General features: G+C 51.0%; 4 protein-coding genes across 10 annotated transcripts; 1 reads left to right on the top strand and 3 right to left on the bottom strand.

Annotated features, from left to right (window-relative positions):
* Positions 1–403: 403 nt before the first annotated feature.
* On the top strand, positions 404–1,445 carry LOC131216113 (RNA exonuclease 4-like). The gene is made up of 4 exons (XM_058210525.1): positions 404–500; positions 575–637; positions 702–1,074; positions 1,137–1,445. The coding sequence occupies exons 1-4, from the start codon at positions 479–481 to the stop codon at positions 1,348–1,350; spliced, it is 672 nt and encodes a 223-aa protein (XP_058066508.1). The 5' UTR covers positions 404–478; the 3' UTR covers positions 1,351–1,445.
* On the bottom strand, positions 1,417–2,130 carry LOC131216115 (DNA polymerase epsilon subunit 3). The gene is made up of 2 exons (XM_058210526.1): positions 1,768–2,130; positions 1,417–1,690 (listed from the first exon to the last, which is right to left on the bottom strand). The coding sequence occupies exons 1-2, from the start codon at positions 2,036–2,038 to the stop codon at positions 1,542–1,544; spliced, it is 420 nt and encodes a 139-aa protein (XP_058066509.1). The 5' UTR covers positions 2,039–2,130; the 3' UTR covers positions 1,417–1,541.
* Positions 2,131–2,712: 582 nt separating this feature from the next.
* On the bottom strand, positions 2,713–3,935 carry LOC131216604 (uncharacterized). The gene is made up of 2 exons (XM_058211137.1): positions 3,602–3,935; positions 2,713–3,535 (listed from the first exon to the last, which is right to left on the bottom strand). Exon 2 carries the CDS (start codon positions 3,270–3,272, stop codon positions 2,787–2,789), a length of 486 nt encoding a protein of 161 aa, XP_058067120.1. The 5' UTR covers positions 3,273–3,535; positions 3,602–3,935; the 3' UTR covers positions 2,713–2,786.
* A 1,623-nt stretch (positions 3,936–5,558) lies between these two features.
* LOC131205286 (tyrosine 3-monooxygenase) lies at positions 5,559–26,103 on the bottom strand. 7 transcript variants are annotated; one of them, XM_058197319.1, is made up of 9 exons: positions 25,782–26,103; positions 12,790–12,901; positions 12,494–12,544; positions 11,977–12,048; positions 11,816–11,881; positions 10,894–11,380; positions 10,490–10,822; positions 8,865–8,991; positions 5,559–8,204 (listed from the first exon to the last, which is right to left on the bottom strand). In XM_058197319.1, the coding sequence occupies exons 1-9, from the start codon at positions 25,848–25,850 to the stop codon at positions 7,803–7,805; spliced, it is 1,719 nt and encodes a 572-aa protein (XP_058053302.1). In that variant the 5' UTR covers positions 25,851–26,103; the 3' UTR covers positions 5,559–7,802. The 7 variants fall into 7 exon arrangements, with proteins under 7 accessions (XP_058053302.1, XP_058053303.1, XP_058053304.1 ...); XM_058197320.1 differs by lacking the exon at positions 25,782–26,103 and adding an exon at positions 15,850–16,141; XM_058197321.1 differs by lacking the exon at positions 25,782–26,103 and adding an exon at positions 15,850–16,141 and having other exon boundaries at positions 11,977–12,045.
* Positions 26,104–26,411: the final 308 nt, after the last annotated feature.

Raw genomic sequence — 26,411 nt, 5'->3', positions numbered from 1 at the left:
ACCGTGTTTGGCGAACGAATCCTGCTCGAATTTTTTCGAGGACGAAAACTGAATGTTATACTACTACGGCCAACAAATATCGGGAATTTATTTATAACTCAAAACTTATTTTTTATTTATTCTTTCAAATCTGTGTAATTACCATAAAAATAGTACCTACTCTATGGAATACATCTATGTCTACATTTATTCCATTTTTCGAAATGGTCGAATAATGCACCACGAAACAACGAAAATTGAAGACAACTGGGTCCCGTTGTTTTTTGGTCAAAGTAGTACGCTTCTCGTATGCAGGATCCCTATGTTTACCGTTTATGACAGCAAAACTACATGAAAGATATGCAAAATCGGTTTCTAGGCAATTTCCTGACGGAAATTGTGCTTTTTTATATATTGTGTTTAGCATAATGCTGTTAAGGTAATTCCGTTTTAAATACATACAGCGATAAGCATAAACTGTTCCTGTTAATCGAGAGCAATGTCAGAGCAGAGGGAAATACGTATGTTCTAGTTTTTGTTGGTAACGCTTAAGGGCTCTGTTTGTGAACATACTATCTTTCCATTCTTATTACAGCTTGTCTGGGGAAGACTGTCTTGAAATTTGGTAATCTGTCGATCAACGCCAGAAGGAACCACGGTAATTTTATTCTTTGCCCAACGCTTTATTTAGAAAGTAACCCAATCTGTATTTGATGTCGTAGATTCAAAACATAAACCGTTCCCCGCTAAGCTGGTTTTAGATCTACCATGCGTTCCTCCATTGCTACTGACCAATCGCGTCGCCCTGGATTGCGAAATGGTAGGAGTAGGAATCGATGGCAAGGAACATATGCTGGCCCGAGTTTCTGTGGTGAACGAACATGGAGCCGTCCTGGTGGATTGTTATGTTAAACCACAGCAAATCGTAAAAGACTATCGCACTAGGATAAGCGGTGTAAGCCCCGAACTCATAGAAGCAGGTTTTGAGTTTGCTGCAGTTCAAGCGTTGGTGAAAAAGTTAATCTACGGTAGAGTACTGGTAGGCCACGCACTGAAGAACGACCTGGCTGTGCTCAAATTGGGACACCACAAATAGTAAGATACAATACCAACATCATACGACGCTCGTACCACCTACGTATATGTTCTATTTACAGCAATATTCGCGACACATCTCGCTACAAGCCGATAACGAAAAAAGTTTACGCCCATGGTACACCGAGCTTGAAATCCTTGGCAAAGCATTTCCTCAAACTAGATATACAGGAAGGCACTCATGACTCCGTTGAGGATGCCCGTGCTGCAATGAAAATCTACTTATTGTTCGAAAAAAGCTGGGAAAAGTCTGTTCAGCAGTCTAGAAAATATTGAACGTCGTGATGGCGGATCATTGCATTGCATTATGGGTACATAGTCAATAAGCAAAATATATTTACTTTTATTTAGCTGTGTGCCGTTTTATTTAAAGAGACAAATAAGTACAACTGTTGAACTATGTAATCCGGCGTTTTTGTCAACACTTTTAAAGCAATAATCAACATTGTTACTCGAAAAAGATGTGTTTATTCCAACACCTCAACTTGCGCCGTCTTATCATTAGAAGGTTGTTCTGCCAAATTTTCCAGATCAATTACTGCCCCCTCAACTGTTGTATCGTGGTCAGGCTTCGGTATCTTTTTCTCTTTTTTGGATTTAATCATCTTTCTGTAGGCTACGTAAACGAGAAAAACGACAACGTGTTAGACAATACTTTCCGAAAACAAACCTTTGCGCTTGTTTGTCACATACTTTCCAACTCGGTCTTCAAGGGCTGTATGAAACTTTCGAATTCTATTTCCTCCAGTCCTCCGAAGACATGATCGGCAGTAAGAGATTTGTGGTTCTTCCGCTGCGCGCTTGTGGTGGCCGCTGCTGTAAGGTACAGAATGAAAACGGATGTCGCACGGGCGATCGCCAAACGACATTCTGCAGATACTTTCACCTCCGGCGGGACAGCTTCTTTGATCAATCTTGTCACCGCCGTATTCGGCAAATTTAGGTCTTCAATTCGTTCAACCATTTCGACGGTTGAATATTTTCGGATTCCGGCTAAAACCTTGCCGCTTTCTACCTTCAATTAGCAGTTCTTGCTCTATTCAACAACTCTGTTTATATTTCTTAATAACGCGCGCGCGTTCTTTTTTGACATTCCACGGCTTCGGCCAGTTTTCGCCGCAGGGCTTACTACAGAGTAGCAGTGCAGGGTTCACTACAGACCCTATGTGCAAGTTTTTATATATCTTCTATCTATTCTATCCATCTTTCTATGTATTTATCAATTTATCTACGTATTTCTATCTATCTATAGATGAAATTAGATCTATATTCTAAATGAAAATTTTTCCGTCTGTACCGCATTTTCTCCAAAACTACTGAACCATCCGAGTGATATTTCGCACAGCATTTTTGTGTGACAGGAAATTGAATAGCAACCCAAGGAGCAACTATGTCCGTTTTACTGTCCGTTTTACCATCCGACGGACGTCCGACGGACGTCCGTTTTGCCGTCCGTCGGATGGCCTAAAACAGCAGAAACGGACACTGTTTCGGACAATTGTCAAAAAAGCTCAGGTTATAGCATTGATTTTTTAATGCTATAAAACGTCGCGTTGCTATAAATTATAGCTCATTCCATATATTAAAATCTATTAAAGCAAGAGACCAGTAAATTATTATTTTATTTATATATTTTTTCATTTATTTTAAAAATACATAATTATTTCGTTACCCGGCGACGAACGCACAATCGCCGGGTTAAAATATTATTGCTACATTACATTTACTACATTATTAGTACGCATCTGCAGCACAAAGTCCCACAAGAGGCCCACGATCGCGAAGATGCTGAACTCCTGAATGACCGGCACAAACGTTGCCAGGCCGCCCGTCAGGATGGTAATCTTGGTCAGCATGTCAGCATCTTCGTGATCGACCACCTCTCCCGGCTGAGGCCCTGCGCCACCCGAAACTTTACGTCGACGCTCTTGGTAATGACGAGTACGATTTCCAGCCCGACCAGTATCACCAGATACGGATAGGCTCCCTTCGACTGGAAGCTGACGGTAAGGCCGAAAAAACACAATCCGAGGGACACCATGACGCTCCCGAGAACGGTCAGCATCGCACAGGAAACGAGCATGAGCAGGGAACGGATGGCTTCGATTTTGCGTACTGAGAAGACACTGCTGAAGAACACACAGAACGCCATGCAACACCTCTTTCCAGTTGAACTCTCCTGGGTAGAACAGGTACATGATGGATTGCGGTGACGCTGGTGACGGTGGTACTTTCTCTGCCCGTTCACCGTTCTCAAGATCGGTCGCTGCCTCGGTTTCCGTCTGGTGCAGTGGATAGGCGCAGATTAGTTTCTGCCTCAACGATTCGATGAAGTAAGGATTGTTCTCTCGCAGGATACGTGAATCGGCCGGACACGCATCGCATAGTGCTTCACACCCGTATCGCGCAACGGTATACCGAACAACATTTCCGCCGTGGATACTTTGGGCTTTTGTAAATTCTACAATGGACAAAAGGCCATACAATTAGAAATGGACAAAAATATTAAAGCCTTTTCCTCACGCACATGATTGACGAAAATGGTGTTTAGCAGATTGTTGTCCTTGTTGAAGCATTGGATGTTTTGCTGCCAAGAGTTGGCCGATCACAGCACCAGCTCATGCGATGGGGCGAGCTAAGAAATCCTGGTACCTTTTGTCCTCATAATTACGAACGATCTCTACCAGTTTAAACACCTTGTAGAGGGGCCCCGGATCGGTCAACAGCAGGTCGCCCTCCCATGGGATCACACTCGTTCGCACAGTCGCAGCGCCCAGCCAATGTTGCGAATTCGAAGTCATCCAGCACTTGTCTAACCTGCAATGAAACGGATGCTCATTTCACAAAATACACAACCTGGCGTACGAAATGCATTTCTTCACTTCCTTGATAATATTTGCGCACCAAATGCATAAAGATCGGGTCCAGTCACTGGTGGCCGGTGATGCATGTTTTGATGTTTGATCCTGGCGCTTGACGGCGTTGTTACCGGTTGTCGTATTGCTGATGGAAAACGTACGAATCTGAAATAAAACAAGACTTCAATCGGGTGCACAAAAGTACAATTGTTTAAACTTTTTACACGGCCCACGGCCCCACGGATCTTCGCCACCAACAAACTGCACGAAATGAACTATGCACTGACTCCCGTCGCAGCCTACTGCGTAAAATGTGTGACAGTAGTGCGCAAGCGCGAAAACCAACATGTACGATCGTTTCCCCGTTTCTTTCTATCTCATGTTCCATCTGTACGGTTGGTGCAAATTTGCTATAAAATAAGCTTTCCCAGAACGGTGAGTGTGTGTGTGCGAGTGTGTGCGTTTGACGAACGGCGTTTCGTCAGCTGAGGAATGACAATCGTCCGCCCGACCGTCCACCAACGGATGGTCTCGTCACGCCGCTGACGACAATCATCCGTTTTAGCGTCCCGCGTCGTCAGCGCGCTGACGATACGAAAGCTCGTGGCTCCTTGGGAAGTTATCAGTATAATTTGGGTTGTTTTCGAACCAAACCGAACTAAAGTTTTGCATGTTCTGAAAAATGTTTGAAACCCCTCCCCTCTTCACAAAGGGGACTCCCATACAAAATCTAGATTACTTTCAGCATAATTCGGATATTTTTCAAGCAATTTAAGCCAAATTCGGCTGGTGGAAGTTTTGACATGTATCCAACGGAAAGCGGGAAAGGAAGCCGATCGGATGCGTCACCAGGAAGTCTGATCCTCTCAAACGCTGGATAATCGAGAAAAAAGGATGAAATGAGTCACGGTGACGCGCACCCGGAACAGCTAGTTGTTTGATAATTTGGACACATTTTTAAGAACACTTGCTACTAACTCAATTGTACATACGTTTTTTAAACATAAGAATTTGGTGATGTATTTCGCGATGTCAATTGGTCACTAAGATCATGTGATTTGACACCGTTGGACTTTTGTTGTGCAAAAATGAGCAAGAAAATCATTGAATCTGATTAGAATCGACTGGTGCCATAGATCCCGAGGCGGTCATCTGCAGGATATTGTGTTTCACGCATAAAAAAAATCATTAAAAAAATGAAAAAAATGGTCATGTTTTTTTTAAGTTTGTCTTTAAAACTACGGAAAGTATAACCCTGTGTCCCTGTGTTTTGTGCACTGTTCATCGGTTCGTTTATTTCAAGGCGTTAGAAACGACACAGATTGAATAACAAGCTTTTCCTGTGCGTTTCAAATGCGGAAATAGTTCGGGTCAACATAGTGAAAAATTCAGCAAATACGGTGAACGAACAAAAATAACATGTTCTCGAATGTTGCTCGACTTTTTCTACGGTAATTAAAAACATCTGCGAAAAGTCTATGAAAGTCAAATGCCGTGCTGTCCATATCGTATTTTGTAGAGTCTATGCTAGTACAATTATACAATGATTAGATGTTTGTTCCTTGGTCTGAAATGAAATTAATTATTCAACACCCAATAACATCCATAACATTTGTGCGTGTGTTTTTTGTCTCTTTTATTTGCATCGCTACTTTCGGTGCTGGATAGCTTTTACATATTCGTTTGATCAGTAAGACGGAAACTTTTACCAGTTTTCTAAATATATTTTCTCACTTTCTGATAGGTGCGCGTGCTAAGAATGTTTTCCTATGAATATAAATAGGGCTTGTGTCTTTGTTTTCCACTTTTGTTTCTTGCTTTATACACAATAATAAAATACACAACTAGAAAAACAAACACATGAGATTACAGACAGTCGAGGATGAATTTTCGTTGCAGTGTGTTTCAATTTTTTTGCTGGGTTTTGTGCTTTTGATATAAAGGATTCGTCTCGCAGAGAACGTTTGTCGAGAAGGACGGGAAGCGGAGGGCAAAGAAAGGTTTGTCCCCGGGTAATCGAAGGGCGGCGGAATGTCTCAGGCCAACGCGGGGACCACCACTTTCAGCAGTTACTCAGGACCCAGCCCAAGTGGCATCGGGATGCTCTCACCAAACGGCAGGTTAGATCGTATCGAGCAGTCACTCCCTCTACGACGAAACCGAATGGTGCAAACCGCGATGTCTAGTGCAATCTGTAATAAGATTGCAGATGCCGTTCTAAGGTCGGCGTCTTGGGCCGCATCGGACCCAGTTCCTCGAGTCATTCCAAGGCGCCTTTGCGATCAGCCGATCACTTCCAGCACACGGGCTCCTGCTTCCCGCCCTGAAGCGTTGTTGCCATTTTTTCTTGTTTTAACGAAAAACAAAGTATCTGCTTTTAAGTCAAGTGAATAATTTAACTTTAAACACTAACTTTAAATAGTATATAATACTTAGCATACTTTAAATAAAAAATATGTTATTCTCCAAAAAACAATACTCTCTCATACGCTACGATGACAGGACGTACACAAGGGTGACACTAGTAGGAAAGAGGTAGGGATGCGGAAGAGGCCGTGGGAGGGTTCTTGGTTTTGGAGGGGGCGGGCGGATGCGGTTTCGCGGTGAGAAAGGGAATCGCTCCTCATCGGATGGCAGTTTGAGGAGGACGGAAGCTCGAGGAAGGGATGGGTGGACAGGGAAAGGTGGAAAGGAAGAACGGATTGCTTGGCAGGATGTTCACCCCAATAGGTGTCGCCCGGTGGAGATTCGAAAGCAGGAACAGACGCACTCCCGGACGCCGACATACGCAGCGCATGTCGCTCCTGTGGCGTCCATCGTACTCGTCTCGATGATCGCTGAAAGGATCGGTCACCCAAGATCGTCATCTTCTGGACGCTCCAGAGCGGGAACTGATGCGTGGCGACGGGACTGCGCTTGTTTCCACCTCTGAGTACTACTAGGTCGACGAAGCTTGGAGGAGCTTCGAGCCGAGCTCCTTTCGCAAGAAGGTTTTCCTGAGGGATCGATCACCTCGATGTCGGATCGCTTCCGCGATGCACACTGGCAAAATAGGTGTCCGTTCGTCATTTCTAGCCTTCCCATCGCGAACCCAGGGATCTATGCCCCCGGTCCGCTTCATTGTCGCTGGTGGGCCGTTGACTCCTTCCTTCGTTTCGCGAGGGCTTCCGAGCTTCGAGACTTCGAAGCTGTACAGCTGTGATGCTTTGATTCGTCGGGTCCCGCGACGTGACAGACACCGCCGACGAGACGATCAGTCTGCACTTCCGGACAATGCAGGCGTACCGTCCCTCCGGAAGGGATCGGTCGCGGCGTGGGTCACAATCGCGGATGGGGCCGACGCGGACGTGGGGACACCGGGATCCCCACACCCGATACTCGTTGGCAGAGAGAGAGTGTGTTTGCGGTACATCGGAAGGAGTAGGTCCTTTCGCGTGGTGGTTTGGATCCCTCCCTAGATCATACTGTGCTGGCGAATACTGTTCAAAGTAGTGGCGGTAGTATACATCGAGTAGTGCGTAGAGTTCCGCTTGTGGGGTCCGTTGGCGACCGGATGTTCTGTCCGCCAGGGACTACCGGACCTCGTGCTCTATGGCCTACGCAGCTTATTGTCTTTGATTTGGACATATTTCCTTTCTTGGCGTTGCTGTAGTGTCTTGCCTTTCTCTCTCTCTCTCTCTCTTTCTCGCTCTCTTCCTCCTCTCCTATGTTCGCCATCTTTTTTCTCCCACTCCCTCTCTCACACGCATCGGATCACATTTTGCAGAAGCCCACAAACGGTGGGCTTCTGTTGTTGTCGCTGCTTTGGCCGCCGCTCCCGATAAGGTAGAGGCCGGAGCAGACGGGAAGCGCGAGCGCGAAACGGAGGGCTTAGCAGAAGGGCTGTCGCAGCTTGGCGATAGCATTCGTCAGATGCAGCATCTCCGTGTTCAGCTGCGAGACAAGCGTTTCCAGCTTGTCCACAGAGTCCAGCACCTCTACGCGCTCGGTGTGCGGGTTGAAGCGCACCTCGAACGGTCGCGACATCGTCGACACCCAGCGGCGGAACTTCTCCTTCGCGTCCTCGAAACTCTCGGCGACATAGTAGATCGGCTGGTACTCCTGGTCCTGGTATGGCTGGACGGCAGTTGAGGCTGGGTCGAACGGGCGGTGCTCGGGCTTGTCGCTGATGGCGTGCAAAAGCTCACCGTAAGCGGAGAGCAGACCAGCACCGTAAGCCTTTACTTCGTTCTTTTCCTTGCACAAGCCAAACTCCACCGTGAACCAGTAGACCTATGAATTTGTAGTTGAAGAAGAAACGTAACGAAGAATCGTTGTGAGTATTTGCTCGTCTCACTGAAGCCGACTTAATTAATCGCAACAAGCTAACAACAACCTAACCACAAAGTGTGTGCTCCGACCCAAGCAAACAGCGTGGTCCGAGCACAAGCGCAACAGATGTAAATCACTCTACGAAAATGGACACCAACCAATCGAGTTGGCTACGAGCATAACCTCAAAACGTATAGTACAATTTTTTATGTCGTGTTTTCAAAGCTACACATTCAGCTCGTTCAAGTTTCGCTTCATTAGAACCCCTCGTGGCGGTGGTGACCCACAAAAGAGCCACACACAGCAACAGACACACGCGCACAAGAAAACGTGCCCCAGTTCCGGTTAGCGTGGAACGCTAGGTTCACATTGGGCGGGCGTAGAGCAAGGCGCGTGAAAATGCGCACCATCGAGATAGCCATCAGAAGTGAATGATCACACACGCTGGGTGCTTGATTGGGACCAATCAAGCGGTTCAAAAGCTGAAGCCATTGGTCGGCACCCGATCGAGACGCCGAATTGCTCGAAACTGCTCGAACAGGCTCGAAGGTCGAAGGTTTTGCGTGCTGCGCAAATCCGCTTTGTTCGAGTCTTTTCCCTTCGCGTTGACGCTTCACTTACCGTCGAGAGCTTTTCAATTTCCTCGTCCGAGGCACCGAGCGATGCTAATCCGATTTCCTGCGAGAACTGTGCGAAGCTGGGATCCGCCAGGAGCGGCATGTGACCGAGCAGCTCGTGGATGCAATCACTAGAGGGCGAAAGAGAGAAAGCAATAGTCGATGTCAGGATTGGACAATGATAACGAAAGCGATGCAATTCGGTAAAAATGGAAAAAGGTTCGGCTACTACGCGGAAACATAATATAATTTTGCCTCGATGTGTTTCCCCCGGGAGGCACATTTTATCCTTTGAAAACCATAAGATTTGACCGGTCGCCAAGACAACGGATGCAAAAACCTACTGCGAAACGTGTTGCAGCATTTTAAATATGTGCTTCGCAACGTTCATGAGAGTCGTTCCCGTCGCCATCATCATCATCAGTGTCATCTCCGATACTTTGACCAAGTGGAAGTCAATAATTTAGATAGACGAAGCACTAATAGGGCTCAGTTGCCATAGCCCCTGTTGGCCCCCTGCGGGGGGAATAATTCACGGTTGTGATGCTTTTAATTGAGTTTCCTTCGGGAAAGTGTAGCACCATCCTGTCCGGGCGCTTGGGACCTAAACGTTTCGCTCTTCTCTCTCGTCTCGACTTGGCTCGCAAAAAGGCTAATTCGGAAAATGTTACGGAAACCTGGGAGCAAAGTGAGGCCTGAGGCCTGAAACTAAATTGCCCCAAGAACATCAAACGCGCTCGATGCTGAGTGCGCGCGTGGCAAATGGTTTTGCTTCTGCCGAAGGAAATGACTCCAAGGAGCAAAAAAAACGGAAGTCTGCCGTGGACGGGACGGGATCCTGACAACAATGCCAGCCCGCCACGGGCCAAGGAGTGAAGGGCACAAAGTGGCGCGGAAAGCGCTTTGGGTGGAATTGCCGTTAAAACCATTTTACTCTATTATGACACCTTGTGCTTTCTGCCACTTTGTGGCGCTACGTTTTGATTGTGGGGTCAAAGGGCGATAAACGAGTGGGCTCAATATGGCCAGGACGATGAAAAAGCGCCCTCGTATAGTGCTAAGCCTGGTGACGGTTCTGGTTGGAGAATAACTACAACCAAACCGATTGAAACCGAACTGGAATTGCTATTGTGCTATTTAAAATGCTAGTTCTACGGCAGCGAACAACACCCGTTCTTTTACGTTTCGCTGATTACTTTTAGAAGTCATGCGAAATGAGCTGCGAAACAGGACCGTTAAGTGTTGTGTAGTGCTTCCAATGCGTCAATCCCACACCACGGCCGTTAATCGTGGGCCGTTGGAGAAGGATTTAGAAAGCACTCAATGGTCCCCCGACAGTGGAGCAATCCATAAAGCCCTCATTTTTCTACACACTTCACGTGGTGCCAACAAAACCACAAACACAATGGAGACGTAAATTGTTCTGGGCGCCATGGCGTTCGCCCGGAATCGTCCTCGCACTAAGCGTCCTGCATCAATGGCAAAGCCAGCTCAATGCGCCCGAAAAGGAGCTGGTGGGTCGCGATCCATAATGACCCGCTTGCTGAGTGAATGCTTGCGGATTTGAACGTAAAACTCTCGTCCGTCTTCCGACAGAAAATGCGACTCGTACGATAGCGTGAAACTTACGGTTCCGGCGTGTGGTAGGGCGAGTTGATGTGACGCACGTACTGCGTGCTCTGGAAGATGCGGAACGCCAGTGAGGCGAGAAAATCGCGAGCCGTTAGCAGACCGGCGGCCGGCCGGAGCGTGAATCCGGTGTTCCGGCGCAGGAAATCGCTCATTTCCTGCAGCTGCGGCAGGCGCTCCTTGACGAAGATCTTCTCGTCCTCGAGCTTCTGGAAGACGGCGATGTACTCGGAGCAGGCGTGCTTCACCATCAGCTCCTTGACGCGGTTGAAAACGGCGGCCCACGTCTGGTTCTCCGTCTCCGTGTAATCGATGTGCGGGATCGGGTCACCACTGTGTGGGAGAAAGACCCGTTAGCATCTTGCCGGTCCCGAGGGGAGCGCTCCATCCTGTGTGCTACTCACTATCGGTACGCGAAAGCGATCTCGGCAATCTCCTTGCGCCGGGCGCGGTACACCTGGTCGGCGAAGCCGGGATGGTTCATGTCCAGGTCCGGCTCGTACTTGGTCATCAGATGGTTGCAGTTGTCCAGCTCGGAGGCGTGCTTCGGGAACCATGGGGCCTTCACGTTGACGTTGTTCTCCGACAGCAAGCTAACGCTGCCGAAGGACTGCGTCTGGCGCAGCGAACGGATCAGCTGCAGCAGATTGGCGCGGGCCATATCGATCTTGATCAGCACGTCAAACTGGACGCCATCGCTGCGCGACTGGCGCGACTCCAGGTGGACCACCGTGCCGTGGTACGCTTCCACCGCCTTGAGGATGCGTCCCAGGGAGCCCATGCCGTCGCGGAGGCGCACGACCACGGCGGCACGGACCACCTCCTTCTCGGCTTCGGGCGACTCCGAGGCGGCGTTCTGCAGCACGACCTCCTCTTCGGTCAGCCCTGCGTCTGCGGGGGAGTGAACGAGAGCGGGACGTAACGGTGCACAATCCGATTAATAATGTTTCGCCGTCGGTCAACAAGCGAGCGTGTGGAGGGTGTAACAAGTAAATCCTTTTTAGCCCACGCCCCACGGATTCGTTCTACAGTAATTTATTGGCCAGTTTTGAGCAGGATTAACGGAAGGATGCATTATGGGAACTGGTTCGTCCTACGATGCCGGAGCAAAAGGGGCAAGTGAAAACTAAGCGCCAGAGAAATCCGTCGCCATTCGTGGCGAAAGTGGCCGTTAATGGAGAGCCATTTTCTTCCCTGAAAGGCGCGGTGACGACATTCGCGCCGCTTAACGCTCTATTTCACTTGCGAGCGCTGCCATTGTCAGAAAGTATGAGTTATGTGGCCCGGAAAAGCTCACTCAAATGGACCGGTGAGCGCTGGACGTACCTTGTTCTTTCTCCTCGTCGTCGGCACCACGGACGTGTTCCTCCGGCTTGGTGGGAAGCGTTTCAACTGCAGTACATTGACACGAACACGAACCGAAAATCAAAAAGGCAACCAAATAAGCAACGGCCCCGCCATGCTGAGCAAAAGCCAAACACACTCACCTGCAACCAGCCGAATCTCCTCGGCGTCTTGATCCTCGACTGTCTGTTGAATCTCCTGCGGATGTTTGTCTTCTGAGCCGTTCAACAAAGGGTGGCCATTTTAAGTAACAATTTCAATAACCGAAGCAAAAAGGTAAAAGAAAAAGGGGTTGAAATGAAAATAAGAAAAGTGTGTAAAAGAATGAACAAAAAAAAATGGCCGGGAAATGAACGGGTAACCGATGTACGAACAAGAAACCAAATAAACCAAAGGGGCGTAATCGAAGCAAATGGATCCACAACTTGTGAACCAGAACGGAGCACTTGCGTGCAACAACAAAAAAAAACGAAAAACGGAATTTTAAACCATACAAAAGTGAATGGACACTAACGACCTTCGGCGGTCCGCTCAGGTTATCCTCAATTTCGATATCGACGATCGAGTCAAGAAGGACTCGCCGATTCTAAGCCCGTACACCGGCAGTCCCCGTAGTCCCCGCAGTCCCGCAGCCATCTTGCCCCGCTCGCGTCGGCTTACCTTGTTGATGCTGTTCTTGAGCCTGTAGCACGGAACACTCCAGAGTGGAGTCTGCACGGAACGGAACGTTGTGTGGCACACGGAAGCGGGCAACACCGAATCATGCAACATCAAGCAACGGCAACACACACACAATTGGAAAGGCCATCATCGGGCACGGAGAGGTAAAAGAATAATTAAACATAATCAGTCAATACCAGGAATCGCGACCCAGACAAAGCACACTCAACGCGGCGCCGGTGCCGTGAGTGAGCGCTAATGCCGGAAGCCCGGAAGCCAGGGGGGGACAGCCTTACCGTTGGCCTTAGCGCGGGCCTCGTCCAGGACAGTTTGTTTGGTTTGCTTGACCACGATCGTTTCGAAGCGAGCATCGTCCACCAGGGAGCGGCGCCGGGACGGGTATCCGTTCTGGAAAGGAATGGCGTGACAAGAGCGTGCGTTAGTACGGGCCACCAAAGAATACATCATCATCGTCAGCATCAGCATCATCATCATCGACCCAAAAGGTGGAGTTTCGCAGCCCGGCGCGGCCGCTGCTAAAAATGGTCACAGCCACCGAAGACGGGGAGCTCGTTGCTTGATGCCGTTGCTTGCTGGAGGAGGCTTTATGCTTTACGAGCCTAACGACCGTCACTGGCCGCCGGTCAGGTGCCTCATGATCGGCGCACTGCACGCTGATGCAACGCGATGACGCAATGGCCCCTACCGGTTCAGCACGGTTTTGATGCGCCGGCGCTACTGGGCCAGGGGTACGCCGCGTGTGTGTGGCGGCGCGGACCGTTACCGGAACACATGCCACCTGCCACCTCCCACCAATCCCCACCACCACCCCCCGAGAGTGTCCTCTCGCTGCGGCACCGTGCGCTGCGGTTGCAACCTTGACATGATCGCGATCTACCGGAGCGCAACGAACGAACGGATTGACCTGATTAGCCAAACACCTCGCCTCGCCTCGCCTCGTGGCCCCACCTGCAGCGTTGGTAGGCGAAGGCGCACCGCTCGAGTAGCTTCTTGAGTGGCCTCTCCGTCGCTCGACAGTGACCAGCGCGGTTCCTTTCGACTCGTTTCCGTGTGCCACTCGGACATCCGGCGTGGAGCGCGGTCGCTGGGGTTTGTTGGGGTTCTGGGCCCTTTCCCGAGTGAAGCCGCCCTTCCGAAGCAATAACCCCACCATCCGTCGCTCACAAACACACACGTCGCGGACGTCGGAGTGACAGGCGGACCTTCGCGTCACTTCGCGCCATTGACATTGGGGCGGTCAGGTTGCGTGTGCGTGCATGCGTGCGTGGAAACCGGGGGGAAACCCACCGGCGGCACACCGGCCGAATGCAAAGATGCATTGCCCTCAAAAAACACTTCCACAGGCCACGATCTGCGCCAGGATCTGCGAGCGCGCGGAAGGTGAGCCTCTCCTCAACCGCTTCGCGGTAATGAGGACCGGTTTAATGACACTGTTAGTGTCGCCTGCTCTCGTTTGCTCACGTTCTGCCAAATTCAATGTCAATAAGTAGATTATTATGCTAGAGGCTGGGGGGGGCCCACTCCGCCGACGGCGCTGAACATGATCTTATTTTGCTGGCGCGAGCCACTCCATTCGCTCCGGGCACGCTAAGGACCGCCGTGCCTAGCACCGGACATCGACCTTGAGAACGGAACGGCTCTGGTGGCGCACGGCAACAGCTACGGCTGCAGCCATTACGGCCGGCCGGTTTTGCCATATTTTCGGCTTGTGGCCGGTGAAAGGCACGCCGGACTCCCCGGGCGCGTTTGACGTGCGGCCGACTTTGCCTACCGCCGCGACCAATCACTTCCGCAATCACTTGCGCGCCCCTAGGTGAACGTTCTAAGGAGTGGCCCCCTCTCAAGACCGGCTCGGGGATCCCGGGAACCCTGGAGCTCAGTTCCTGCCCTGTTCAGCGGGAGAGACCCGCACGGAAACCAGATTGCCGTGACGGGGTGGGGCTTTGCGTTGACATAACGGTGTGCGGCCCGGATAATGGTGCGATCCAACAGAAGCCAAGAGTGGCAAAACAAAGCAGCCAAGGTGTCCGGTTCTCGCGGATCTCGCGATCGATTAGCGATCTTGGGGCTGGTTGCACACAGGACCGTTGAACTTGGCGCGCACGGTGAGCGTCGCCGCTTCTAGGACCTTCCCCGTGAGCCAGCGAATGGCAAAAGGCGTCGTCCTTCGGCAGATGCATTCGCCCGTGCCCCCGCCCGCCAAGCGGTGGCGTTGCCGATTTCCTTCCGCACTCTCTGCAACCAGCAGCAACCTTAACCTCAGGCTCGCGCGAGGTGGCCGCGAGAAGGAAATTGGCCATAATTAGGTTCCACGGTTCCATTACAGTGCTTCGATCGATGACGAATCAATTCGGCAGCCCGGTCGGCGGGGGCAAGAGAGGAGTGCCGGCCAAGAGGGTGGCGATCGTTTCCTCTTGCTGCCGCGCGCGAAACCGAACTAGAAACCGCGCCGAATCAAGTGGCACCTGTGGGCCGTGAAAGGAACTACGCTACGTTTGTAGCTCCGTTCGCTCGTGTATGGGTGCGTGCGTTGATGTGTGTGATCGAGTTTCATGCGATTTGCACGCCGTTTCACGGTCACTACTTCCGTGGCGTGGCGCACAGCAAGTAGATCATTTGCATGGAACGGACTCTGTCGTCCCTTTTTTGTGGTCTCGTTTCTGGCAGGACCCGACCCGAAGCCTTGGCGATGCGAGCTAGAAAGGAAAGCTCAGTCCAAAATAAGGACAATAAAATGGTAACTTCTAAAAGGCTCCCAGAACAAGCACTGGTACCAGAAAAGCTAGTTGCACAAGCGTCCACGAGCCTTTGTTTTCGGTCCTTTCGGGACATCGTTTTATTTGCGGCAATAGCTGCTCCATCGCTAAGCTTGCTCGTAAGGTTCACAGAGGAGGTTCAAATTTTCCGTCCAGCGACAGAGTGATCGAGCGAAACACAATGTGTCTGGAAGACCTATTAGGGCCCGATTCTGCCCCTTCTGTCAGGCACCTTCCACATCCACTAGTTCTAGAGTCAAGTACTGGCACCGAGCACACTTCACCGAGCACCGAGTTCCGTTTCCATTCAACACCGATCGTCTCGATCCGGCCTGTTACTGTGCAAAACCATTAGGTAAATTATTGCTCACATAACCTCCAGCACCAGCACCGTTCTAGCGATCGAACTGCCCGATAGAGGCTCGATTAGAACGCTACATTGTAGGGGCTGGCGTTAGGAGTAGAACACTGCTAATGGTTGTCGGTCTCACTTTGTTCACTCGCACGCATCATCGTTCATGGGCAGGATGTTTGGTGTGGACTGCTAAAAGAAAACCACCACAGAGCTTGTTTGCTTACCTCGATGCTGTAAGATTTCTTGATCGCGAACATTTCGCGGTTCTTCTGAGCAGCGGCGACGGCCATCATGATTCACGTTCGAAGGGGACGTTGGAGTTGTGGCAAAGTGCAACCTCGTTCGATGCCTTTATGGCCGAAGGACTTAGCACGCGATTCTAGAGACTCCGGCTGAAAACTGCCTTCCAAACGCGTTTCGGGACTGCGGATCGTCGTCTAACTAACTCTGGACGCCTCTGGGTTGGGTTGATTTTTTCCCGACTTTTCCTCAGCTCAGGACCACACGGTTCGACGTTGTGACTGTTACCGCGTTGGTGTTTGTCGTGGTGCTGGGAACACACTGTGTGCCAGGGGGGAAAACTGTAACCGCACTGTTCGTTGTACCGCGAACAAAAAGTAAAACCGAAGGCGAACGCAATTGAGTTACTACGGCGAAACGGGGCGTCTCGAAGGACCTTCTTCTAGTTCTGCGCTGTCTCCGAAACGTCGGCACTTTGCACAAAAGCAAGCAAACCAAACTGTGAATGCGTACCACCTTCGGCTCGCTATCAGTTTAAATACCTGCACCCGAACGCACGCGGCGCAACATCGCCGAGCGACACGTGACACCTGCAGCAAAGCTCTCCAGGTCGCACGGCAAAACTCAGCATCGCTGTCTCCGTCGCTCCGCTGGGAAGAGTGAAACGGAACATGCGAGACGCAACATAAAGCTCGTACTGCAACTCACTCCCCACCTGACACGCGACACGACAACGAACGACACGAACAACCGTGGCACTATGGGGAAAAGGTGGTCATAAACCGAAGTAAGACAGTGGGGATTTTGAGTATATTTTTCTTGAGTATATTTTCGAGCTGCGGGCGATCCGACGATGTCTAACCTTCCATGATGCGTCGATTCCGAGCACTCGTCTGTCAGTGTCGAAAGAGTGACAAAATTACTCTTTGATATCATCGTACATAAAAAATTCCCCATAGTGCCGTGTCATGTATTTATGGTAAATGACTTCATTATTTGCCGGTAGAAAGCACTTTTTATATTTAAAAAATCAGTATCAGGATGTAGCAAAATTTTGTGTGATTTCAAATAACGATTTCGATCAACGATAAATCATCATCACCTAATACGAGGATCAATTATAATAATACGATAGGTACACACGACACATCAAATGTAGAATTCAAATCAAAACGCATGCAAAGCAAACGAAAACTTCGAAAAATGTCCGTAGAGTCTTTCCAAAAAAAAATATGTCCGCCTGCCCAATACAAATACTCCATAGTGCGCGGGCTCCATCATCAGCCGAAAGCTGCCGAGTGGAGGGGCACGCAACAAAGCGCTGGAAGTTGCAAGCCGGCGCGCAACAGGTCTCCGGATTTGCCGAACCTCGCGGAGTCCCCAAAAGTTCAAAAATAGTTCCGGCCCGGTTTTGGCGGGCCAGGTAAGCACCGGGGAACAGGTTATGGCCAGGCGAAGGTGTGACAGCGACAGGAGCGTGTTTTGGTAATTGCTTGAAAGGCTTACTAAGATCTAACGGCCGGAACGAACGGCTCCCAACTACTCAGCTGGGCAGGACGCGTTTCGTTCTTTGGGCTCCGGACGACGATGGCGGAAGCGGCGCATATTTAGGGGGGCGTTCGCGGAAATAGTGAATGTTTGGCTGACCATTTGCATTAATCATGGAGTAGGGCGAACAATTAACACCGTTGACGAGGCGAAGCAGCGTGTTCGGGAAGCTATTCAGACCCATTTATCTATTCTTCGTTAGATTTCAACCGTTATGTGAACTATCACTGCTTCTTCTCCTTCTTTCTTATCCGGCTACAACCACCGTGGCGGTCTGGCCCTGTGCCAGTGTCAATGCTAATCTCTGTGGCTTTCTGTAACGGTGTGTTTTTACGGTTGGAGTAGGCCCTGCCTACTTGTCGTAATCTACACCTTTTCCAAACTGTTGGATGCGTGATCGATCATGCTCGCGATCGCCTATGTCTAACGGCGGACGAATTCTTGCGTTGGACGTAAAACGTCGGAAAAGTGTCGAGTGTTGAAAATCAAGCCCTTGTGATAGAAACCGTCACCGAGGCGACCTACCAGTGTGTTCCAATTACCGCATTTTAATGTGATCACGTGATTTGTGATGGGATAGTCTGGTCGGAACATTAACCCGTCTACGAATTCAGACGGTTGTGCCGGTGGGCTTCGCCGGCTTTCATTCATCAAGCCTCGCACGGGTACAGGAACCGTTGAGCCGATTTGGCAGCAAGAAGTCGTTAAGCGCTACCGTCGCCGTCGTACCTTTTTGGCGACAGTTACGCTATTTACGTAACCGTAATTTGTTTGCCCAACCCCGGGGGGGAGAGGTTCGCACGGTTCGCCGAAATCCCACGTGGTCTTCCGACCGGGGAAGTCCTTCCAAAGTGTACCGGGAATATCCCAACACGAGGTGGGGGAGGGTTTAGCTACGTCACACTCCCTCTTCAGCGGCTGATGATTCACGTACGTGAGCGGACGCTTCGGACTCCGCGGAAGTGAGCGCCAGAGAGCGCGCCGAGATGGTGCTTTTCCGTGTGATTTTATTTGTTTCTATTGCCCATCTATAAAGCGGCCGACCGGCTGGGGGGGGCCGGAATCGGTCAGGAGTCGGCCAGGGTGGGGAAGTTTAAAGATTGCATGATAAATGTTGGCAATTATCGATCGGAGCGAGTCGGGAGAACACGGGGAAACAATAACAACTGGAAAGTGCAACGCAATAGGGTGCGATCCTCAATCATCGGGACCGAGACAATGAGGTGCATGAGGAATGAAGTTGCTGAATGAAGGTGAACGGTGGGCACCGGTCGGTACGTTGGCAAATTTGTCGATGACTATCACCATCAGCCCAGGCTGAGAAAATGTGCGCCACCTGCTGGAACATTCCATTCAGAAAACGGCGGCCGTAGGCCTCACTCACTCCTGCTGTGCTCCTGGCGCGCAGCCCCACGATCCCATCGGGGTTCATTCATAAAAGTGTTACGAGCGCACTCGGCTTCCGCTCTTCCCAGGTCTTCCCGAAAGCTGCCGTCGCCGCGCGCGCTTAGTAGTGACCTTCGCCGACCGAGAGTCACGTACGCAGCCCGCACTTCTAACTACCCTTTTCCTCCTGCGGCCCGATTGTTTGTTTGTTGTGGTTCTCTCCACTCCAAATCCTCCCACGGTCGACTTCCATATTGCTCGCGCTCCTCGCGCAATTACACCACCGCCCCTCTCGGCGTCGACACGATGTCGCGGAACATGCAACGAGCTTAATTATGCTCTCTTCTACCCGTTCGGTTGTTCATGTAATGCCTTTCTTCGACCAGGTCGGCAGTGCGTGGGGCCTCACAAATTTCGACTTTTCTAGCCCGAGGCCGGCGAGGAGTGCGCGGAGAGTTGTGTAAATCCGACACCGGCCATCGGTGAGACGCCGGGGCTCTTAACCTCGGGTCGGGTGCTCTCGAAGCCACCCGAATATGATTTCTGCATAATTACTGCGTGCGTGGAAATACGGCGAGCGCATGAGCAGCGAAAACGGTTGCCAACACACCCGCTGCCGGCTCCTAGTGCCAGCGAAAGTCCTGTGGCTGCTCCTCGAGCGTGATCGAGGCAGGGCGGCGGGATCCGTTCGCTGAAGGAAGCTGTGGCCGATCGTCACTGCTCGGACAGGTCCGGACAGCCAGTCACCGTTATGTTGTGCGGTTTGCCGACGCTAATGTGTCAAGAGGCGCGGCCAGGAGTTAATTGATTTAAGAGTGCGTTTGCGCACCGTCCCGACACGAGGGCATCTTAACCCGGTTGGAAGAAGAAAAAGGATAGCCCCCGAGGCGTGATAATGATCATGTCGCTTTCGGGCATGGCACGGGAGGCGCTTGACTCCTGGTAAGTGGCGCTCGCGGGCTCGCAAACAGCGCTGCAGGATAAGTGTTTAACGCGGGGCAAAGAATGTCGGTATACGCGCGACACGCGGCCCGCTGAAGGAAAAATGTCAGTTCGAGTGGTCGAACCTGACGCCATGGAGCGAAAGTTTGCATCATCCTGCGTTCAGGAAGCATGCCGACCCAACCGGGCGCGGCTAACGCCAAAGGCTTCAGGCCGGGGTTCGCTCACACAATTAAAGCGTCATATAACCGGCCTGACCTTGGGCTCTTTTCCTTCGCTTCTTGGGAGATTTTGGACGAATGCCAGACGCGGCCTTTCGCCACTGATCGCACACCGATTTTTCCGTTGGAACTCGCTCACTGAACGGAAGACTCGCACGCCGTCGGTAGAACATAAACAAGCAGGCAGGCGGTGGCGGCGGTGGCGGCAGTTGGCCAGAGAACTAATGACACGGTGTTGACACACCGCCGAGCATCGGAGACCGCCGCAGAGCAATGACCAACAACTACCGCGGCGTGAATGGTGCAAGCACGCTGACGCGAAGGAATCCCCTGCGTGACTATATTGGCCCGGCACAGTTGCAAAACATTGCACCGCTCCGTCGGTTGGTCTTCGGAGATTCCACGACTCGGACCACTCCCCGCCGCTCGCCGGCGCCGCCGGTGATCTTCCCTTTTTGAACCACGGACCGATGCGCGGCCGATATTCTTGCGCTATAAGCGTATCGAGCGACACCCGGGCCGGGTGAAGAACCGGTTCTGGGAAATTCCAAACGCTTCGCGACACATGAGACTCTCGCCCGGTACGCGTCTATCAACCGCCTGTCCAGGGGTCCGCGCGATCAACAACCGGAGCGGGCATCAAGTTCGGGGATTTTTCCCATTCCTTTTCCGATAGGCAACCCAACCCGGCATGTCTTCCCCGTAGAAGAAAAATGGAAAGTAGCGGTGGTAGGTCTTCCGCGTTAGTCACCTAGTGAATCCTAGGTTAGTCGGAGATGACCACTAACTCCCAGCTAAACAGGTTACCGGGATGGCTGTCCAAGTGAACCCGCCCCTGCATTTGCCCCGAATTCGGAACACTCCGCTCCGACCGTGAAGGGTTTGGAAAGACAAGCAGGGTGGCAATCTGAACCGGTTTGCGACCGATATTCCCAGGACGTCATCGATCTGTCGGGCTCGTTGCCCGGTTGCATCTATTATACGTTATGCTTGGTCCGACCCCAACTGTACGATGCCCGATGTCGGAAGCTTCCAGGCGCTAGGGTGGGAAATGATCCTGTAAAGGCGATTCTGAGCGACGTTCCGTGATCTATAAGTGCTACTAGGCTTGACTGAATGTCAAAATCGATTCACCGTCTCAACGTGGTTGGTATTTCGATTTCAATTACCCACCGTAGCTGCGTTCCGGCCGATCAAGTGCGATCGCGGAAATTCCTACGTTCCAATTCCGACGCTGTGGGTGGATACTCTCGAGGGAGTAGCGATACAAACGCCACAAATCGTTCTTGGCAACAGGTGTCTGAAAAATCGGAGCGCAGGGAAGCTGTCTGATGGAGTAATATGCTAATGGCGGCTAATGGTACGCAAAAGTGCGAAACAAGAATTATACTTTTATGAGGTGCGATCGAAAGAAAGAAGCAAGTGGAGCGTTGGAGGTTGGAGCCTGTTTCGCAACATGCTAATCGTGCGTGCCGCGCCGGCCCATAATGGAGGTCAACGCAATCCGAGACCGTCCGGGGCGCGGTAGGAACGCGTTTTGGAACGTTTCATTTGCGAAGGTTAGATCGCAAACGTGCCGCAAACCTCCAAGGTTCCGGGTTTTTTGGAGGGATGCACCTTCCAAACCTCTACGGGACAGGGATGCGATTATCTACAACGCACTAAGAGGCTGTGGACACTTTCTGGGACCGTTCATTCCTGACCGAAGGATGCTGGTCGTGCGGAACCAGTCCGTTCGTTCATCCTCCCGAGCGAACGGCCAGAGATAAATGGCGGCCCTCGTGGTTGCAGCTAGAACTTCTCGCTTTCAAGGCCGAACCGGTGTCCAAGGATTGTCAACCGGATCTCATTCCGGATATCCTTTCCCTTCTGAATGAACCGAAGCTACTAGACTACCGGGCGCTGACGGGGCACGGTGCGGAATCTTAAGACGGGATGCCACCAGAACCATGCCGCGATCATTTATTCCCGGTAATTCGTTGTCACGTCGATAGCAATACTCGGGCAAAACAGCGATCGTCGGAAGCCGGGAGGCCTCGAATGCCATAATGGTGCCGTCGTTTGGCGCGAGTGGATAAAACCCTTTCCCGTCAGACCAAGGTCCAGAGCGAGACTGCTGCATCCAGTCCAAAACGAGGGGATTGGCCCAAAAACTTGTTCCCAAACAGTTTCGCACAGTGTTTGGCAACGGATTTTTCTTATGTTTTTTATCGTATGTTTGTTTCGTTTCCAGCGGTCGGTTTGGTGCCGGTACGTTAACCCGCGGCCGCCCGAGTGACAGCGTTTGTTGACGGGCCGGCTGACGGTCAGTGGTAAGGCCACTGCCAGAGTGGGCGAAGGGTGGCGAAGGGTGGCGAAGCCTGGCGCAGCGCCGGATCGTGCAAACGTGACTAGAGATCACTCGATCGGATCAGGCAGACACTTCCCATTCGCCCATTCGCGTCGACGGCTGAGGCTGAGCCACAACCTGTGATGGACTGACACTGTCCGGCACTGACATTGAACTTCGCTCGCGTGTGCACTTGGCCCTCCGAAGTTGGACCAGTACATTGAAGCAGGGTGGCTGCGCAGTTCCATTTTAGATCCGCATTGCTTCGCCGATCGTCAGAGGATACTAGCGACGGAGAGACAGAACGGATTTCCGATGCTCTGGACACCGTCTGATGCCCTGTTCTTGCCAGTCCACTGTTCCCTGCTCTGATCTCGATGGTGAAGAGCTTTAGTTCGCATTGGCAAACGCCGCTGTGACTGGGACTAAAACCGAAGGAAATCCAAGGCACCTGTGCGCGGGTCGCTGGTGAAACGTTTGGTTAGTAAGGAAGCGGCGCATGGATCTGGCAACGGCCGAAAAAACTCACTCACCACCAGCACGCGCCGTGATCCGGCTGAAGGTCGCGCCGTAATAAACATGAAAACGAAACCGAAAGCGGGTACGAGAAGCGTTCGAAGAAGAGAGAAGGGACGAATAAAGGCAACGGACAAAAGCGCGCGCAAATTGGACCGGATTGCTCCGGCGCCTTCCCTCCTCCGACGCGCTGAAATAGATCCTTACGAACCGAAGTCGGAACGTCATCGGATCCGAAATTGAAATGATTTCGTACCGACGGCGGTACTTATTACCGCGCAGAGACTGTGTACACCCATACACACGCACTGGCAAAAGGCAAAAAAATTGAAACAATGAAGCCAATTGCGGCATCTACTCCGGTATTGTGTGGTCGAGGTGCTGTTAAGTTCCTCGATCGCGTCGAGGTGTAAATAAGATCATTTGATAGTGCAGTGTTCGGTGGGGCCCCCTTTTATGTAATGCACGGTCGCTACGAGGTGTAATGATATCCTGAGTGCCTAATTGCCGGTGGTGCAGCTTGTTAATGGTTCAATGTGCCCAGCGCACTGGCATCGATCACTTGCATATCAGCCGCACTCCGTTTAACGGCGGCAAAAAGTTGATCAAAGCATCGTCTGCCTTCCAGCGTCAAGTTGTGTTGAATCTTTTACTAAAATCGTGCGACTCCAAAAGAAGACGCTTGTTTTTGCTCGCACGAGTAAAGTAACAACCAATGTACAGCGCGACGGTAATCAGCATCGTAAAACACGTTTTACGTACGTAGCGCGGCGGCAAACAAAATGCTAGAATTAAACTCAACGTTCTGCGGGGTTCAGGCAAGGTTGCACCGCGAATGGCGGGCAGACACGCAGAGTACAAAATAATAATCGCAACAAAGGATCATTCCTCCCCAAACCGGCACATCCGGTACGTCTAAATCAACAACTGGTACCGACCGGAGTCATCCGTAGTTCATCATTGAACTTAACCTTAATGACTGGCAATGTGCGGCATGCACATTGCGCCCCACTTCGAAGTTCGCGCCAAGTTCTGTGAAAAATATATGCCAAGATTACTTGTCCTCCGGCCTCCGACTCCGACTCCTCGTCGACATCGACAGACCGACATTTGTCAGTACACTTCCTGGATGCCTATGTGCCGCTCTTTGTTGCTCGGTAGTGAAACTCGCGCGTTGTAATTGTAATGTAATAAACTTATTGTAATTAGGGCCGCGGTACAAGCAACTAGCAGCAGGTAACATTGGTAAAAGCGCAGCGCAGCGCAATGTCTTGCCAGACATTCTGTGGCGCAAATGAAGTTTAGCTACCGTTTAGCACAGCATAACTTCCCAGTAGAGGACCCCTACCGGTGACAGTGCTGAAGGAGAAAACATGCTCTTCCGAATGGGAAGTCCAGTTACGTAAGTCACACGCGAGATAATTAAGATGACAAACACAAGACGAGGCAACATCGGGACACAGAGAGTGAATCAAAAGAGTGAAGTACGTTGGTTGCTGAACGGATCGGTAGCGTCGTTACGAGGGACAGACAAACGGTTTTGGATCGCCCAATGGCCGAAAATAACCATAAAGTACTCCCTGACACACACGACCGCATGCGCTGCAGGCTCCGTGCATCTCATTGACGTGTTCCATCGATCGCCGATAATTTGTCGAAAGTTTCGAACCCGGGGCGTTTTGCGAAGGATTGAGAGGACACCTCGAGTGCGTCTCATAAGATGGGGCCGGCGATCCGTCCGACGTTGCGTCAAATTATTGTCCCATCCGTGCCGGAACGTGCTGATATCGGTCAAGAGCTCCCCCATCGAGCACCTCATGGATTTTCATCCTTTTCGGCAAACCACGGGCGGGGGGTCCGCAAACTCCGGTCCGGCGATAGACGGCGATGATGGCGGCGCGTAGCCGAGTCGGTTACAGCCATTGTTGGCCGTCGATCTGTTGGTGACGTTTTCCAGTGGCTGCTGGGTCGGCCTGGGCCACTGTTCACCTTCCGGAAACGTGCAGCTTCCGGGACGACGACTGCAGACGCACTAACAGCACCGTCTAAATGGGCTATTCCGTCCAATAACTGAGTGCTGAAAATTGCTGCTGGAAAGTGGTGCGTTGCAATGGATTTGCCAATGGCAAAGTCGGCAGTATGTAAAACATCCTAGTCCAATTAAGCGAATATTAAAGTGTTACTCGATGAGCGATTGAATTTGTCCGAACCACTTCAGCGATGGCTGCCCACCGTGAAAACGTAATGGAAACTTCTCCATTTTGCACGCCATTTTTTTCTTCTAACGTTGGCGAATTTTCTAATCGTCCAGAGAAAAGCGTGGAAACGTTTGCACGTAAAGTTTTGCAACTAGATAATGGCGTGCACTTCTTCAAATGCCGCTGATTTCGGCTCTACACTGCTGAGCCCTGAGTGTCGGCTTCGTCCGCCTTGCGGTGAGATGATAAACGCTTTTGAGCCCGCGCCATTGAAGTGGCGAGATCAAGATCTTGCCGAAGGGCGCGACAATCGGTTGCGGCCACCACACGGCGGTTTGCGTGGCCCACACGGTGGCTTTGACCGAGGAAAATGAGCGGCACGGAACCGTATGGTCACCGTGGCCGCTTCTGAGCTTCGAAGCGATTTGAATCTTTTCCATTCGCCACGGTCAGGGTTTCGGAGTGTGCGAGCGTGTCGAGAAAACGTCCGTACGCCTCGATGCATTTCGTTACGTTGTGTTAGGCAGGGACCTAGTGCCGAAGCCGCTTTATTAAGATACGTGCCACGAGCAAATATATTGCCGCTACCGAACGGCGTACCGCGGTGATGCGTTTTTCACCTACATTTACTACTTGACACTGTCATAAATCAGTTTTGTGCACATTTTAGGAACGAAATCAAATGCCTCCGCATTATGGTTGGTGTTGGCAAAAGTGTCTTATTTTAAACATCATTTAGTGGGATGCAAATTGCGCCGGATTTCTTCGTCACTTACCTCGTCGCATTCCTCCAAAAAGATTTGGATCACTTGGAACGGCATAACCTTGGACGGCGAGGTGTGCATGGTGATGGTTTTTTTACGAATAGTTGCTCACGACTGAATGGAGTAAAGTGTGATTTAAAAACGCTTCTCGATTCGATTCGAGAATGTATGCGTCAGCAGAATGTGTGCAAAATTAACGCTAGCAATTAGCTGGGGGCTTTGAAATATTTTTACTCTGGCGATTGCTCGTTTTGCACACTTTCACTATACGAATGGGGACACACACGCACACACACAGGCTCGCTGGTTGGACGATCCGATCAACGGAACCGAAACGATGTGTTATCACAGGCGATAGCAGAACGAATGAGGATGACACCGGCAAATGCGATCACTTTTTGACCTGCTGCCTCTGCAGAAAGCATTCGCTCAGTACCGGAAATGTGTTGGGATCTAGATTGGGCGAAACCAGAACTAGATCAGTATCAGGCGAGATTTACAGCCTCGTGTTGTCGCATATGCACACTGGTGTTGAATCTACTTTCGGATGTAATCGAATGCCTAACTCGATTATCTGACCTTCCAATGAAGTAAAGAAAAAATCGGTGTGAGTCAATAGCAGAAAATTGATAATATTTAGAA

This window comes from Anopheles bellator, chromosome 1, assembly GCF_943735745.2.
Source record: "Anopheles bellator chromosome 1, idAnoBellAS_SP24_06.2, whole genome shotgun sequence".
NCBI lineage: Eukaryota > Metazoa > Arthropoda > Insecta > Diptera > Culicidae > Anopheles > Anopheles bellator.
Note: the sequence above shows the minus strand (reverse complement) of the source record. Positions and strands in the feature narration are given on the sequence as shown.

Excerpts from the sequence above, each read along its gene's own strand:
- LOC131216113 (XM_058210525.1), top strand. The coding sequence starts at position 479 with ATGTCAGAGCAGAGGGAAATAC. Across the intron at positions 501-574 it reads GTCAGAGCAGAGGGAAATAC|CTTGTCTGGGGAAGACTGTC; the intron begins GTATGTTCTAGT and ends TTCTTATTACAG. Across the intron at positions 1,075-1,136 it reads AAATTGGGACACCACAAATA|CAATATTCGCGACACATCTC; the intron begins GTAAGATACAAT and ends TTCTATTTACAG.
- LOC131205286 (XM_058197319.1), bottom strand. The coding sequence starts at position 25,850 with ATGCACACCTCGCCGTCCAAGGTTATGCCGTTCCAAGTGATCCAAATC. Across the intron at positions 12,545-12,789 it reads GGCCCGCGCTAAGGCCAACG|ACTCCACTCTGGAGTGTTCC; the intron begins GTAAGGCTGTCC and ends CGTTCCGTGCAG. Across the intron at positions 8,205-8,864 it reads AAATTGAAAAGCTCTCGACG|GTCTACTGGTTCACGGTGGA; the intron begins GTAAGTGAAGCG and ends ACAAATTCATAG.
- LOC131216604 (XM_058211137.1), bottom strand. The coding sequence starts at position 3,272 with ATGTACCTGTTCTACCCAGGAGAGTTCAACTGGAAAGAGGTGTTGCAT.
- LOC131216115 (XM_058210526.1), bottom strand. The coding sequence starts at position 2,038 with ATGGTTGAACGAATTGAAGACCTAAATTTGCCGAATACGGCGGTGACA. Across the intron at positions 1,691-1,767 it reads CTTGAAGACCGAGTTGGAAA|CCTACAGAAAGATGATTAAA; the intron begins GTATGTGACAAA and ends TCGTTTACGTAG.